Here is a 17,112-nt window from a genome sequence, read left to right on the forward strand (position 1 = left end):
AAGCAACTTCAAAATAGGAGAAAAGAGAACGGAAGAGGAGAAAGGCTGGGAGGAAAGCTCGTATTTCCCCCACCCCCCTCTTGCAAATCGTACCCCATACGGATAACAAAATTGCTACAATAAATTAAGTCACCACCGCCATAGGAGGAAAACCATTTATCATAATCCAGGCTTTAGAAAAGTGGGGATTTCCAGTTGGAACTCTAATCTTACAACCTGTTCCACCAGTCTCCTCGCTTTCAACTTGGTTCTGAATAAAATCTCAGTGAAGGCCTTCTGACAAAGAAAGAGAAGCTAGTCTGAAGACAGCAATTTAAAAACCCCACCCTCCATTCAGAAACAGAGCAGCGGGCAAGGAACTCGGAACTGGATTCAAACAAGCATCACAGGCGAAGGCTGCATCCAGATGGAATAGGGCCGTAAGTCGACTCGGCTCCTGAACAATGCGCCAGCGTCCCAAAAGCAGAGCTGCTAAGCTACGAATCTGCAGGTTTAGTGCATTCAACACACCAGTGTACAAAGACAGGTCAAGGTCTAAATGCATCTTGTTGGATTTCTGGTCTCTTCCTTCCAAACCATTTGCAAATTTATCTGGGAGCATCTTTACGGGCCATGCTGGGTGTCCAACCGATTTGCGTTTTTTCAGAAAATGAGGTCCACTTAACTTTATTTTCCAAGAGGGAACGGGCAGAATTTAGCATCCCATGCTTAAACCTAAGCGCCAGTTGAGCAAACGGTTTGGGATGGTTAACGTTTTTTTTTTAAACTGGGAAAAATAATAAAAAATAAGATTGGCTCTTGATTGCCATCTAGTGGTACCATTGATCTGGAAACACCCACAATCCCACACGGACACCGTTACCCTCATCTCTAGTGGGTCACCCCAAGTTGCTTCTCTGTCTTTGAGGTTCTTAGGATCTGACTACTCATGTAAACCCAAACCGTTGTGGTTTCTTCAGCAAACTCTGGGTGATCCTGCCGCGTGATTTACAAAAACAGAGGGAAAACACGCACCCTTGCTAAAAATTATTGTATAAAAGAAACCTTTCACTGTGGATTGGCAAAGCCTAAAATCCTGTTAATGTTCTACACAAAACGTGGAGCTGGCTTGAGAGTTTGCCCTCCAGAGAAATGGGCTAGGTGCAGCCTGAGCCTGCAGATACAGAACTACAATGCCCATCAGCCTCAGAACAGCCAAAAGTGAGAAAGGCTTCAACTCTGGTCCAGCAACTTCCCCAAAGTTACAAGCTCATGATAATACACAAGACAACCATGTTTACTACCCAGAAGGAATACAGCTCAAAGAGGTCCTATTTATTGCTACTATTGGTGTGTTTGTTTGACATACACGTTGATCCTTGTTTAACTTTGTTCCCATACATTCAATTTCTCCAACTTTACGCTTTGTTTAGATTTAGATCCAGATAATTTAGATCCAGGTAATAATATAAGTGAGACTGCCATCACTTATATTATTTTTGTTGAAAGCAAAGCATGGGAAGGGGGAATGGAGTTTTTAAGGCATCCTCCTGGGTCTCCATCAGATGGATTTTGATTCTGTTGGCATGTCTGTAGATGCCCTCCTTAACAATTGCAACCTTTCCCATCGCCTTCACTTTTAAAAAGCCATTTGCCGCATCTTCCTTCTTGAGCAACTGCCACTGTGGAAAATTTTCTCCAGGAGTCTTGATCTTCCTTCCCCTCCAGAAGCTGCTTATCCACAAGGCTGCTGAATGGAAGCAGGGAGACGGGTATGAAAAGCCCCCTAACCAAAGAGCCCTTGGGGAAATCCACCAGGCTGAGCCACATGCTAAAAGTGCAAAGAGCAAAATGGTTCTGCATGTCAAGGGGGGGAAAAACACACAATAAAGCTGCAGAAATAGGTGGCTGTAACAGAGCAGAGCAAGGTGCCTGTGGCTTCCCACCCCTCATTCCCATCCATGCCCCCTCCTCTCTGGCAGGCAGAGACTACCCAGGCCCCTCTGGAGGGGCCCTGCTTCCCTTCCCTTCCAGCATTTCAGGAATCCCTCAAGAGCTTTGGTTAGAGAGCCAGGCGGAAGATCTGCCGCCATTCCCAAGAGGGCTCCTGAGGCGGCGGCTGTCTCACATCTCTTCCAGGCTCCACCTTAGATAAAAATGCATGCGCACACACACACACACACGTGCACGCACACACACACACACACACACACACACACTGCCCAGCCTGCGGGCCTGTGCTTTCACACAGGGGGCTGTAGATGGCCAAGGCTGGTCCAAGGCTCTCCAGAGCAGAGGGAAGGCTTTGCAGAAGTGGTGGGAGCTGGGGCCGGCCTGTCCCTGGGGGGGGGCTGGGGGGGCTGGGATGGACATGCAGTGTCTCCCTGGGGAGCTTTTGCAGGGCAAGGGAGAAGAGGCCCATCTGTTGCTGCCAGGAAAGTCAAGCAGGCGTCTGAAAGCGCCTTGGCCACTTCTGCTTCGCAGCATCGCACAGGAAAAAGAAGCTGGAGGAATGAGAAGACCCCCTATTTGCACCCAGGAGACTTTGAGCATCAGCACAAAAAGTGGGCTGAGTCACCCCCACAGGTAGTCCTTGACATATGACCACCATTGGGACAGGAAGTTCTGTTGCTAAGTGAAACATGCCTGACTTGATGACCCTTTGGGCCCCAATTGTTAAGCAAAGCACACAATTCTTGAGTGCAACCACATTCCCCCATGGACTTGGCTTGTTGGAATCCTCTGGGCGGGTCGCAACCATCACAACACAGGCCGGCTGCCAAGTGCCCCAACCACAATCACGTGACGTTTAGATGCTGCAACAGTCTTTAAGTACAAGGACCAGTTGTGGTCCCTTTTTTCAGTGCCGTCGTAACTTCAAACAGTCCTTAAATGCATGGCCATAAGTGGAGGACTACATGTATTAAGCTGCAAGGGGTGAGCTGAGGCCATGCACATACACAGATAGCCAGCCTGTGGCTTGGTGTTTTCAAGGCGATCTCTAGATTTTAGCAATAGCCCTTAGGCTTATTACACCGCTTCACTGTGCTACACAGCCCTCTCTGAGGGGTTTGCAGAGTCAGCCCAATAATCTGGGTCCTCATTTTACCGACCTCGGAAGGATGGAAGGCTGAGTCAGCCTTGAGCCGCTAAAGAATTAAACTGCTGGCAGTGGGCAGAATTAGCCTGCAGTACCGCCTTCTAACCACTGCGCCACCAGGGCTCTGTATCTGATGCTAAACCTATTTCAAAGGTTACCCTGCAGGTTGCGTGTGCTTCAGGCTTCCCCAAGGTACAAATCAAAATCCTGGACTTTCTGTAACACTGACACAACAGACTCCAGCAGGATTTAATGAATGGAGTCACACAAACACCAGAGGACGTGTGATTTACTACAGGCATAAATGGGACCCTGGATCTGCACACCAGAGAGCACTTCAAACCTCTGTGTTAGCCCGGCTTACAAGCTCTGGGTGAATTTGCTTCTTGTTGCTTAAGCCAATGTTCTACTTGCACGTGCCAGGACGCAGACCCTGGGCTGCCTCTCCTTCCTCCTTTACTTCCAGGCGCAGATTAATATAACTCCTCCAGAGGATCTGGCACCATTATAGATGGCTGGATGGAGCTTGCATCATTGGCAAGTGTCAATAGGGTGAATAATGGCCCTGGTTTGGCCAGCAAGGACGTGAAACCAGCGTGTATTGACAGCTTAATGGGCTCAGGAAAAGCTCATCTCTCTCTAGCCGCAGAACCAGCCTGGGCTGTTTTATCATTTTATCTCACGGGGGGGGGGGGGGGGGGGGGGGCTTTGAAAGCCAAGCCCAGCAGCCGAGGGGAAAAAATGTTTATTTTATATCAACCAGTCTTGTCCTTGACTTGGTCTGCTTGTTATGCTTTCCCCATGTTTACCAACTGTTTCTTCTCTGCATTTTAAATACTCCAGCACAGACAAAAGAGAATTTATTTCCTCATTTAATCCCTTTCAGCCCAGAGAGCAAACACATTTGGCAGGGCTAGGCGTTTGCAGCGAAAACCCTGGGGGTGGGGGTGGCGGGGAAGGGAAGGAGACAAGCGGGGGAACCAGAATGGTGGCAACATCGATTCAGCTCGGGAAGGTAAGCTGAGGTTTACAGCTGCCTCGCGAAATCCTGAAAAGCATCACTTGGCTTTTTTATAGCATTTCCAGAGCACTCGGAATGTATTACGACTTAAACTGCAGAAGATAATTCTTGCCTTGAGAAGTAATTACAGAAAACAAGAGGTTGCTGCTGCTGTAGTAGTAAATACATTGTAGGAAGATGCAGTTTGACTGGATGTGAATTGCCCAACTCTGTTTAAGCTTTCCTCAAAGGAACAGATGGCACTTTCTTTCCAAACCGATCTGCAGCACACCTGAAGTCATCTCTGCTTCCATGCTCTTTCTCACAGGGCTGAACACACAACAGAGCCCACCGGTGTTTCTTCCAGCCGACCGAGGAGAAAGCAAAAAACAGCTTTCTGTTTGCATCTGGCCTCAAAATATTGTTACTCTTGGAGTAACAAATCCTTCCACCCTCGTGCTATACAGAACAAGGAAAAGAAAGGTATCATTTTTGCCCCTGCGCTCACCAGTTCTGTTTGTTTGTGGTGTGTGTGTTTGTCTCACCATACACAGAAAACTGAGTGATGGAGAGCAGCTAAGCCACCATTCCACTGTAAAGACCCTGTGGGGGAAAAGAATCAGGCTAGTATGGGGGGGGGAGGAGGAGGAGGAGGATTAACCATCCCAGAAACCACTATGGTTTATCCATCCTGACACAGACTTAACAAATTCCAATTTATAGATGAAAAGAGTTTAAGCAGATTAAGGCACAAAGCAGTGTATCAACAGAGAGGATCTTGCTATTCCCTTTTCATTTCCTTTTTAGATTTTAGGTGTTTCCCCCTTGATGTGAAGGTTCTTTTGACAGCTGCCTGGATTTTAAAACAGAAACACTCCTTCCCACCTCCCCACCTCCCCCACCCCTGCCTTAACGAGAAAGTCTCAAGTCCTCAAGTCCTCTCCAAGAAAAAAGCCAATACAATTTCGGATATTTTTTGTCATTACCAAATAAGTTATTCAACCCGGCTTTTAGCGCCACCAAAGAGATGCAGGATAACCTGATAAAAAGTGTGTTGGGGGGTCAGAACTGACCACATTTAACTGACAGATGGTTGAAGTCCACCCATCTTCAAGTTGCCAAGGTTGAGAAACCTTCCTTCCTGCCCTTAAGGAACAAAATGCTCCTAGGAAGATGGTGGTGATGAGATCCACCACCATCCTGGAAGCACTTCAAGCAAGTACACCTAACTGGAAGATGGGCGGGGAATTCTGGGAGTTGAAGTCCACCCATCTTCAAGCTTAATAGAAGAAGCTCCCAACTTGTTATCTCAGAGACAAAACAGATGGAAGATCAGGATGCTCCATGGACCATTCCTGGGAGTGGGAAGGGGGCGGCGGCGGCGGGGGGGGGGAACATTGGTCCAGTCACCAACTCCGTGTGATCTCAACTGGCACCTATTTTTGCTGCACCAGGAAACCTGAAAGGTCTCCACTCCCCTGCTGAGAAACAGCTCTTGTCAGCTCAGACATTTTTTCATTTGATGCCATGCATGGAAATGTCACCCACTCATTCGCAAGACGCGCACACACACAGGCTGCGCCGGCCCTTCACAACTCATTTCAGGACGTTTCCATCAGCCCCGCGCAGGGGCTGCTTGAGTGACGGGGCCAACTCTGGCCGATGCTCTCCTGAGCTAAATTGAATTTCCTTCCTGCTGAAGCTTCATCAGACTTTTTGCTGATGAAGATCGGGGAGAATCGCTTGGCATTTAGCGAAATGCCGTCCAGGCGTGTCCATTACTGTGTTCACTTAGCAAACTTTATTAGATTATTAGATTTTCAGGCCCTGTGGCATTTCCATGATTGCAGCAGGAAAATACTGCAAAATAAGAGATGGGGAGAAGCTGGGTTTGCTTCTCTGTCTGCCACCAAGGACTTCCCCCCGCCATATATTTATATAAGAAAATGTGCAGTTATTTTAGAAACAGTCAGATCAATTCTGAACCCACCATCCATATTAGATCATGTTAAAATAGCCTGAAATGCACACGGGAAACGTCCCAAAGACCAGCTTCTGGACAGATTGCCAACCATAAAAGCCGGGTGTCCATTTCTATATTATATCGTAGCGTGGACTGCCTGCTTTTGATTTGTCTCTCCAGGGTTGCCTGTGAACCACAGCATCAAACAGTCAACAAACCTTGATTGAGGCACAGTTCAACACAACGCACAATAGTTTTCATCCTCAGAGTTCAGCTATGTTTTCTGACACTCGAGGAGGAAGGGGGGAAGCGAATGCGATACCATTGGCAAAGCAATCGGCAACATCCCTCAGCACGTAAGGCGAGAGGAAGGCCTGCAGACAGATAAGAGGCAGCTGAACCCCCAGAAGAAACGGGTGTGGCAAACATTGGAAGGGACACTCCCTAGTTTCTTCAGCTGTAAAGACAAGGGGAGGGGGGGAAGAGATGTACTTGCGCCATGGCAAGACTGGTGTCAGCTTATGTCCAGAGAAGAAGCACACTCAAAAGTACCAGCCGTAACTTTATTGCAAGGTTAATTAACGGAACCTTGCATATTTTGAAGACGCACCTCTCCCCCCTCCCCTTTACAGCCCAAGACACTAGGGAGGGTCCTCCGAGACTTCAGCCGTGCCCCCCACGCTCGGCTATCTCTTTTCTGACCACAGCCTAGTCAGCAGGTCTCCCTCCTGTCTCCCGAGTCATTCACACGTTGTCCCATCCAGCCACACAAGCAGCGGACACCCTCCTGGCCGAGCTCCGAGCTTCCCCAGGGCATGAAGCTTCTCTGCACACCTACCTTGGAAAATGGCCGCGTTCTGCATAATGAGGAATTTCAGGTCCATGCTGGCCGACTGGAGAATCTGCTCCATGTTGGAACGAGCCAAGCCTTGGTATCTCTCCTCCATCTTGCGGGAGCAGCAAGTGAGGCCTTTGGGGATGCATATCTGCAAATCTGACCCTGTGAGGACAGAGACCCGGGGTGTGTGTGTTAGCATGAACCTTTTGGAGAGGGGGTCCCTAGCTCTATTTGGCAATGCTTTGTGGGGCAGAGAGAGAGCTGAAAGTACTAGCAAGAGTAAGGTTCTTGCTCCAGGCTACCTTGAATCTCCAGGAATTGCCCTGCAGCTTCAGACAAGGCTCCTTCTCAGTTCCCAGGCTGAGCAGAGGCATGTTGCGGATGCTGGTCCTGACTGCAAACCTCGTTACATGCAGGGGCATCTTGCAAGCCAAGAGGAGGAAAAGGGTGGCGGCTCTAGGAAGCCAGCCAAAACACACATACTGTTCCCTCTTCAGCGTTTTATCCAATTCAGAAAAATCTTCAGAGAGGAGCATTTTCCTTGTCAACCGCCAAGGTAATTCCTGTCTAATGGTCCTTCCTAAAATTGCTCTGCCTTCCGTTCCCATTTAGCTCAGGACTCATTCATCAAGGCCTTCCCAGATACCTCGGAGACGTGAAAAAGCGGAAGGAATCAAGGAAGGAAGGAAAGAAGGTAGGTAGGGAGGGAGGAAATAGGGGGGAGAATAGAGAAAAAGAGGGATGGATAAATGGATGGAAGGATGGAGGGAGGGAAACAGGAGGGAGAATAGAGAAAAAGAGGGATGGATGGATGGAAGGAAGGAAGGAAGGAAGGAAGGAAGGAAGGAAGGAAGGAAGGAAGGAAGGAAGGATTTTGTGGTGATTGCTAATTGAATCGCCACAGTTGTTAAGCTTAATGGTTTTAAAACAGAAAGAGAGAAAGAAAGCTGACAGAATCACTATTTCTGCTTCCTGCAGAAGAGGCGAGAACCAACAGGGCATTCAAGGAGATGGCAAACTGCATTCAGACAGATCATAACCCCCCAAAAATCTTATGCTGAAGCATCCCCATGACCCAAAGGATGAGGAGGTTTCTTTGCCTGGTCTAGATATGCGAACAAGACCAGGTAAAGGAGGCCAAGGCAGCGTCTACCAATATTCATCCATAAAAACAGAGCAATTTCTCATTTGTAAGGGTCTACGGCTCCCATTCTATTTTAATTAGGCACATAAACATACTTCCTGAAGCCGGGAGGAAAAAGCAAAGGAGGGAAGTGGGGGAAGAAGGCTTGCAAAAATGGCACTTTGGAGTGTTGCTAAAATTAATCCCTTGGCAAAGACAGGGAACCACAAACGGTCACTGAGAGCAAAGCAATCGCCTGGAGCTGGCTCCCACAGTTTGGAGAGCTCCACGGCGGCATTTTTTTCCTATCAAGAGAGCAACTTATGGTCCTGAAATAATTGCAAGCCGAAAACTCAATTACCCAGCAAAGCAGAGGACCTGAAAACTGCCGTGCGGAGCAAAGACGACCCTCAGCTGCTCTAACTTCTGATGCTCCCCACAGAGAGTCGCTCCGTTTCTTCCCCCCTTTGGGCTCCAAAACCCTCCAACCTGCACCCGCCAATCCGAGAATTGCGCTTTGTGGCACCAACACATTCGTGGCTGCGTCTTTCCACAACCACGTGTTGTAATTTTTTTCAAGACTGCCCCCTGCATTTAGTCCTTATGGAGAGAAGGAGCTAAATCCAGGACAGCCGCAACTTCCAAGCTGGGAGTCGCGCTCAGCCTTGGGGGATACACTACCATAAACCAAACTGATAGTCCTCAACTTACGATGACTATTGAGCTCAAAATTTCCATTGCCAAGCAAGACGGTTGTTAAGTGAGTCACATCCCACTTTACAACCTTTTTTTGCCAGGATTGTTAAGCAAACCACTAGCTTCCCCCACTGACTTTGCTTGTCAGACGCTCCCCAGGAAGGTTGCAAATGACAACACAGGTGGTCCTTGACTTAGGACCACAATCAACCCCGAAATTTCTGTTGCTAAATGAGACATTTGGTAAGTGAATTCTGCCTCATTTTACGACCTTTTTTGCCCCTGTCGTTCAGCAAACCCCTGCAGTCGTTAAGATAGTAACACCCGGTTGTGAAGTGAACCTGGCTTCCCCATCGACTTCGCTTGTCAGAAGGTTGCCAAAGGGGATCACGTGTCCCACAGGATGCTGCGACCGTCATAAATGTTGAGTCGGTTGCCGAGAATCTGAATTTTGATCGCGTGACCATGAGGAGGCTGCAACGGTCGTCAGTGAGAAAAAGGTCATATTTTCAGTGCTGTTGTAGCTTTGATCACTAAATGAACTGTTGTAAGTTGAGGACTGCCTGTAGAAGGACCCTGGGATGCTGTGACCCTCATAAATACATTCAGACGGTTGCTAAGCCTCTGAGCCTGGATTACGTGATCACGGGGGTGCTGCAAAGATTCACATGAGAACAGCCGTGTCATTTTTTCCCCACACCACTGGGACTTCAAACTGTCATTAAACAAAGGGCTGTAAGTCGAGAACCAGGATTAAAACGAAATATTGGGGTGGGGTGGGGTTGACTCCCGAGAGATAAGACACTGCATTCTTCTTGGCAAGATTTTTGAAAGAGTTTGCCCTGATCGCTTCCTTCCTAGGCCTGAGAGGGGAGGATTGGCCAAGGTTTTTCCGTTTACTGACTTTTAATTAAATTAAATTTGGCTGGAGAATTTTGGGGAGCTGAAGTCCACCCCTCTTCAAGTGACCAAGGCTGAGAAACCCTGAGTTAAAATCCGATGACCGTCAGCTTTCAAGCCAGCCTGGATCCTACCAGATCCAAACAGATTTCTGGAATTTACAGGGGAATATTAGCTAAAATCCCCAGAAAGAAATATTATTTAAGGAGGGCATACATGAGGAGCACCAGGCCACCCAGAACAAACTGTGCCAGCCAATTAACTACCACGATGCAGAAAAGGAAGACAGTCCCTGAAAATGAAGCCGCTTTACGGTAATCTTGTAAGACATTTATTTAATCGTCTTATCAATACAATGAAGAAATTACTACAGCAGCATCCATCTTGCCTACTTTAATTAAATTATCTGGGAAGCTGGAAACCGGTAGTGAGCAATCATTAAGCTACTGTTGCACAAAATTGATAAGGCTGTCCCCTTGCATAATCCTCTAATATTAACAGATTAAAACTTTGGTGTGGCAGCCTGAGAGTGACTGTGTCTGAGTGGAGGGCTTTTTATGAGCTGTCTCCGTAAGAAAAGACATTTTTAAGAGCCACTTGTAAGCACTTCCCAGCTTTGCTTTTCCATGGTTCCTCCGTTAAAAAAACTAAAGTCACCTGCAGAAAATCTGCTTTAAGAGTTGTGCCCTGCTTTTGTGCCTCCTGACACAGACTGAAATCAAACAACGGAAGCAGAACATTGCAACAACGTTTTCTGCTTTCAATCCTTTTGGAAGATTTTTGCACTGGGCCCATATTCTTTTTTTTTGAAACTTGGTTTCAAAATTTCAGAAAGGTATAGAATACAAACAAGAAAAAGAATTTAAAAGAGAGGGTTCAGACAAAGCAAAATTGGAGAGCGCAGACGAAAAGAGGGAAAAGCTGTCAAAAAAATTAACTTCCTACTTTCTTGGACACAGATAAAAAGCTAGAAATCAATGACCTTTCGAGGTCTAAAAAACATCACAAACAGTCCTTCTAGCCTCATAAACAAGGCTAAACATCAAAACCCAAGGATAAACATTTTCCCCCAATATTCTTGTGGGCTGGAAAACAATCAGAAAGTGGTCCTTGGATTGCCCACACACACACTTTACTGTCTCAATATTGCATGTATAGAGAGATCATTGTTTTTTGAACTCTCACTTTGATCAATTCTTAGCCTGGCCTCTGAAAACACTAAATTAAAAATGCTCTCACTACAGAAATGATTATGGTTAAAAGTCACTAAAAATTCTTCTGATTCAGTCCATGATTGTGTGTTGGGGGGGAGGGGAATGAGATTTTTTTTTCAGCCCACAAGCGAGATTGGGAAGCCACAACTGGACAAATACCCTCGTTGCAACCAGCCAAACCAACTGGGAAGGTTGGAAAACACGACTACATGACCACTGGATGCCCCAACTAGTTGTGAATGCCAGCCAGTTGAGAAGAGCGCCCGAATTGTAAACGTGTAACAGTGAGGTGGTGTGATGGTCATAATCATTTTCTCAAGGCCGTCATAACTTTGAACCTTCATTAAATGAAGGTCTGTAAGCCAAGGTCTGTAAGACTGCCTGTAGAGGCACACCAAGAAGGGCTAACCCCAACTGGAAAACTTGACAGGCAGCGGTGCTTCTGCAGAGCAAGGATGGGGCGTATCCTGAGCAAATGTGTCTCACAAACTGTCAAAGATGTTCATACTGAAATCCAAAACAGGATCGGCTCACCTGGGTTCTAGAGAGGCCATCTTGTCCCCTCACTTCCAATCCTGCAGCTTCTTTTCCTGGGAGGGCATCAGACACCCCCACCCACCCGCATTTCCCTCCAGAAGGCCTGTTTGCTGCTCTTTCCCACCAATTTCAGACTGGACGTTTTCCATGCTGCTAGTTGACTGGACCACATTGAATAGGGGCCATTTTCAACCAGGAATGCAGAAACCCCAGAACACACATGGACAACCTCAGGCACTGCCTCAGACCCACAAGCGGTGGGTCCAAATCCCGCAAGGTTACTCCGGTTCTCCTCCAACCGACAAAAGAGAATCCACCTGATTGGAAGATGGCCGAAAACTCTTGTGAGGCTACCAATGAGTTGCAGTCAATGGCCAGCGAGGGATGGCAGCAGTGGAGACCAAGCGAGCGGAAGCCAGGCCATCCTTTCACCATGACACTCCCCTGATTAGAGAGAATTTATGGAGCCCAGTCTGGAAAGGAGAGGATCATCAAAGTATAATTACTCTACCGAGATCTCCAGAATGAGCGGTTGGAAGAGACAAATAACCAGCCAGCCATTCTTTTCATTAGGGCTCTATATTAATATGTCTGCAGGCAAAGCAGGAGCCCCCCGCCCCCACCGGTGAGGAGAGAGAAGGGAAACGCAAGGCTGAAGTACTACTAATCCTCGGTTGACCACCTTTCATACAATGGCATTCAAAAAGTGACTTATGACCGTCTTCCACACTTACGACTGCTGCAGCCTCCCCACGGTCACGAGATCAAAATTCGGACTCTTGGCAACTGGCTCTTCATTATGATGGCTGCAGAGTCCTGGGTCCTTTGATCCCCTTTTGCAATCTTCTAAGAAGCAAAGTCCGTGGGGAAGCCAGATTCATTTAATGACCATGTGGCTAACTTAACAACTGTGGCAAGAAAGGTCGTAAAATGGGGCAAAGCTCATGTAACAATTGTCTTGCTTAGCAACTGAAATGTTGGGACTCAATTGTGGTCGTAAGTTGAGGACTCCCTGCAATTAATTTGAAAATATTTCTCACCACAGGACCAGATGGATTTGCGGAATGGCAAGCATGGAGGTGCCTGTTGTACTGCTTCGGCTCAACACGCCCCCAAAATCCCACCCCCGTGACTCACTGGTTATCCAAGCCTTGACTATTGCAATGCATGAGTTTGTAGGGCATCCCTAGGAGGTGTTGGGAAATGTCCCAGTTCAAAAATTCACGGTTCATGGAACCTCACTGGTTTTGAAAGTTTTTTTGTTAATGTTAAAATTTGCTTCGGGGATGAAGGGAAGATTTTGGCTCTTACCTCCCTCCGGGAACTCTGGCTCTCCAGAGGTTCAGAGTCCTTCCTTGCAGCAGCCTCGGGCAGCCTGTCCAACAGGTGTTTAGCTAAGCAAAATCTGGAGAGCAATAATGCCATCACTGCTGGCAAGCTGATCTGGGAGTTTATGAGCATTTAAATCAGTGTCTCTCAACCTCGGCAACTTGAAGATGTGTGGACTCCGAATCCCAGAATTCCCCAGCCAGAAGAGCTGGCTGGGGAATGCTGGGAGTTGAAGTTTATGCCTCTTCAAGTTGCCAAGGTTGAGAGGCACTGATTGAGATGCTGGCTTTTTCTTCTAGGGACTGTCCTCTTCTTGAATTCTTACCTCTCCAGGTCAGATTTCATAAAAGGAGCAGACAGCTATGTTTCCATAGAGATATCCACCGTCCCATTAGAAATCTGTCATCAACCCCACCTGAAAGCAGAAAAATAAAATCACCTATTCTTCTGACTTTCAGGCTGAATTTCTTTCTTGGCACTGTACATATTGTCTAGATAAGATGCGAGATCACATCCTGGCTTTGTAAACAGCCCTTAATTACAGGCTTTGACCTCTTTCTCCAAACCCAGGCCCTCCAAATTGGTACCCCACCCAGATGTGACAGATAGGCTATCATTCTCGTTCTTGGCTGGCAATCTTGGAAACTATAACCCCAACCTATCCTGACAGCTGCCGGAGGGACTCAGATGTTAGCATTTAGCCACAGTTAAGTTGCAGGCAGATGCAAAGGCCCTACGGAAGCAAAGGCAGCCCGGCATCTTAAATTTCCCTCGTCCTTTGCTGTTTTTCGTTATCTTTGAACACTTTGTAATTCTCAAAATGAGTCTGCTTAAGCCTACTTCAAAAGAACATTCAAGCCTGGAAAACCGATCCGTATCTCCCAACTGGATTATCTGTAGCATGCAGTCTTTTTTTAAAAAAAAAATTAAATAGTGTAATCATTTTTGCAAGAATAACTCATGATGTATCTTTTTTTTCCTTTTTAGGAAGACACTGGAGGATTTACGAGAGCTTTACCTCTAATTTAGCACTTCACCTTTAAATTCCAAGAAGAACTCCCAGGCATAAGGGAAATAGGACTTAATTCACCAGGCAGTTCCTGCATCTGGTCCAGCCTTTGCAAAACTGAGATTTTCTGCTGGACCACCTGGGGAATCCTGGGAATTGAAGCCTTAAAGTTACCCAGGACGTACATCTCTGTTTCAGGGAGAGTCTGGAGCCTGGTTAGCCAGCTCCCAGCGCCCCTGGACACTTACCCAAGCGCAGGCAGGACTGGAGCAGGAACCTAAACTGCAGGTAAAGTCAAACAAATTCCTTCCCAAATCTCCCTACGCCAGGGTCCTCAAGGAGAGCTCCCATCTTCCAGAGCAATCTATCTGCAAACCCAGAGGCTGTAGGGATAAGTCAAACAACGCCCACCACCCTGCTAGATCCGGCGAAGAGCCCGAAGCACCGGCCGCGAGTGCCGCGACCGCAGAGGGACTCCTCCGGCTTCTGGGCTGAGTTCACACGATACGGGACGCCCGACTAAGCCGCGGCTCCTTTCATCCAGAGAGGCTGCCCAGCCCTTTCCCGTGGGGGGTGGGATAGCTCTTCCATCGCCCTCCGGCCCTCCTGCCCAGATCGAGCCCAGCCGCGGGAAGAAGGATCGGCGAGCCCGGCCAGCGCCTCCGCCAGGCTGCGCGCCCGGCCAGCTTCGGCTGCCAGGCAGAGCGCGAGAGAGCGAAGAGGCGGCGTCTCGCTTAACCGGCCAGGGCGAGGGGGGAGCCAGGCAACCCCCATTAGAGTCAGCCCGGGCGCATCTCCAGCACCGAGCTCCCGCCCCGCGCGCTGGAAGCGAAAGGCGCTAGTCCTAAGGCAGGCAGGCAGGGAGCCAGCCGCCCCAGCGCCCTATCCAGAGGGGGAGGCATCCGGGGCGCCGCCTCCCCCCTCCCAGGAGCCGTCCGGGCCGGCGCGCGCTCACCTGGCCCGGGGCTCTCCAGCACCCCGCGGGCGCCGGGCTGCAGCGCTTGGAAGGCGGCGCGGACGCGCGGGCAGGTGGGTTCCGCGCGGGCGCCGAGCAGGGCGGCGGCGGCCAGGAGGGCGCAGAGGCGCCAGGCGGGCGCGGTGGCGGCGGCAGCGGCTCCGCCGTCGGTCATCGCGGCCTCGCGGCGGCCGGGCGCATCCCGGGCCAAGCGGCGCAAGCAGGAGCCGGAGGGAGACGCCGCCGCCGCCGCCGCCGGAGCCGCCAGCAAGACTGGCCCCGCCGCCGCCACGAAGCGGCCGCCGAGCCGAGCGGAGCCGGGATTGGCCCGGGCCGCCCCCCGCCGCCGCCCTAACTGGCTCCCCGCAAACTTTCCTCGCTCTTGATTGGCTCCGCGGGGCGAGGGGGGGTCTCGGCAAGGCGAGCTCTGCCCGCGCCTCTTTCCTTTGCAGTAGACTGCCCCTGGGCAGGGCGGCTCCACCTGGCCGGCTCCGGACGACCCCGCCGGCTTCCCGGGCGGCTCTGCCAGCAGCCTCCGCCTTCGGGGAGCCGGTTAGGGAAAGGGCCTCGGAGAAAGATGGGGAGGGTCCAGGCCAATTCGCCTGCTGGGTCCGGGCGCTCTCCACTCGCTCCCTCTTAGATTCCTTAGGCGCGCTCGGATTGAGCGGATCAGCCGGAATCTACCCACTGGGCTGTCCAACCTTGGCTACTTTTAAGTTGTGGGTGGACTTCAATTCCCAGAATTCCCCAGCTGATTCCGAAGGCTTTTTCTGAATTCAGGGCAGCGTTTCCCAACCTTGGCACCTCTAAGACCTGGGGACTTAAAGACGTTGCTGGCTGGGGAATTCTGGGAGTTGAAGTCCACAGGTCTTAAAGTCACCAATGTTGAGAAATGGCTGATTTAGGGAACCAGGAGAATTTGAGAGCCTTCCAAAGTGCCTAAGATGATGGATGGATTCTCTCTCAAGCCTCTCACTAAGCGCCTGGGGTCTTTCCGCCTTCTCCAAGCCTGCTTCCGGAGTGCCTTTTTTAAATGATCTGTGCAGCCTCACTTATAAACTGATTTCACACCCGCAGACCGCATTAACACCCCGCCGCAGCTCATGGCTTGGAGCCCTGGAGTTAAATCTCTTTATAAAATCGTGCCGTGGATTGCAAGACAGTACTTTTCAGAAGCATCTTGCAATGCTGTGCTTCTGGGGAATCAAGCTAAAAAGAGAACTGTCACTTCACCCGTGAGTGATAGCAATTGCCAGCTATTCTTCATTCCGCTCAACAACCTGCCCTTTCTTTCTAGCTGCAAATTCCAGAATTTAAGCATATTCCTGCTATTTCCCCAATGTCACCTATTTCTGTTTGGCTTCCTGTCTGTTCACGTAGCGCATTGTAGTTTGCATTCAAGCCAGGGATGAAATGAAGATGAAACAAGCTGTTATTTGTTGTCATTTTAAAGACAGGAAAGTGTCCGTCTTCATGTTAATAAGGGCTGCTCAATTAAAAGGAATTTGCAGGAATGTGAACTACAGGAATGTCAAACAGGAGAGCCGACAGATGGCCATGGGCAAAATTGCAAGGTGTCCACTTTGGGTTGACTGCTGGCCTAAGGGAGGCATTTGAGGTTACCTTTACAATTCCACAAAAGATGCAATTGCCTCTGTGCAAAAAATACAGCAGTGAACCTGGTTTTCCTCCATCAACTGGTTTGCACCAACTTTCTCAAGGCTAACCTAATTGTGGTTAACTGAAACCAATTCACCTGACTGAATTGCAATCTTAGTTGATTCTACATCAGGGATCTCCAAACCCTGGTCCGTGGACCGGTAACGGGTCAGCAACCGGGCCGCACAAACAAGCAAAGCCCCATCTGCGGGATGCAGGCAGCACACAAAGCACTCCCCCTCCGGTCCATGGAAAAACCTCTCTCCATGTTACCAGTCCCTGGTGCTGAAAAGGTTGGGGACTTCTGTTCTATATGATACAGTAGGCGAAGACTCATGCCGACACTGCCATCTAGTGGTTGCTTTGCCTCCTGCTTACAATCTTGGCTGAAACAGTGTTTTGTAGTTTAGTGCGTTGTGCAAAGCCCATTTTGGTTAGCTAGTAAACCGTAGCTATGACGTGGCACCAAATCCCCCTGGATTTCCTGCTTTTCGTCCTCCTGAGATCTACAAATTTAGTGTTAACACCGCAGGCCTCTTAAGAATAAATGACATCTTCCTTTTCAGCAGGTGTGCAAACAAACATTGAGCAAGGAAAAGGTGAAAAGCATCCTGAGAGCAGAATTTGGGGACAGGCATCTACTACGCTCCTTCCCCCACCCCCAAGAAAATCAGCCCAAGAGGGATGAATGGGCTGCATTTTGGAGCAGAGGGCAAAAGTTGACTAAAAGCAGATCACCAACCATCAAGCTTGAGGGAGGCATTGTAAATCTGTTAATCAGAGCAGGGTTTCTCATCCTCGGCCACTTGA

General features: G+C 49.1%; 1 protein-coding gene across 1 annotated transcript in view; it reads right to left on the minus strand.

Annotated features, from left to right (window-relative positions):
* GPC3 (glypican 3) overlaps nucleotides 1-14,818 on the minus strand; it is a gene marked incomplete at both ends in the record, with an annotated part of 63,860 nt that extends 49,042 nt beyond the window's left edge. The window contains 2 exons of the mRNA XM_083372009.1: nucleotides 6,881-7,042; nucleotides 14,644-14,818. Of these exons, the coding sequence (XP_083228135.1) occupies nucleotides 6,881-7,042; nucleotides 14,644-14,818 (337 nt within the window). The remainder of the gene's footprint in view (nucleotides 1-6,880; nucleotides 7,043-14,643) is intronic.
* Between the last annotated feature and the right edge of the window lie 2,294 nt (nucleotides 14,819-17,112).

This window comes from Vipera ursinii (genome assembly GCF_947247035.1).
Source record: "Vipera ursinii genome assembly, chromosome: 12".
Classification (NCBI taxonomy): Eukaryota; Metazoa; Chordata; class Lepidosauria; order Squamata; family Viperidae; genus Vipera; species Vipera ursinii.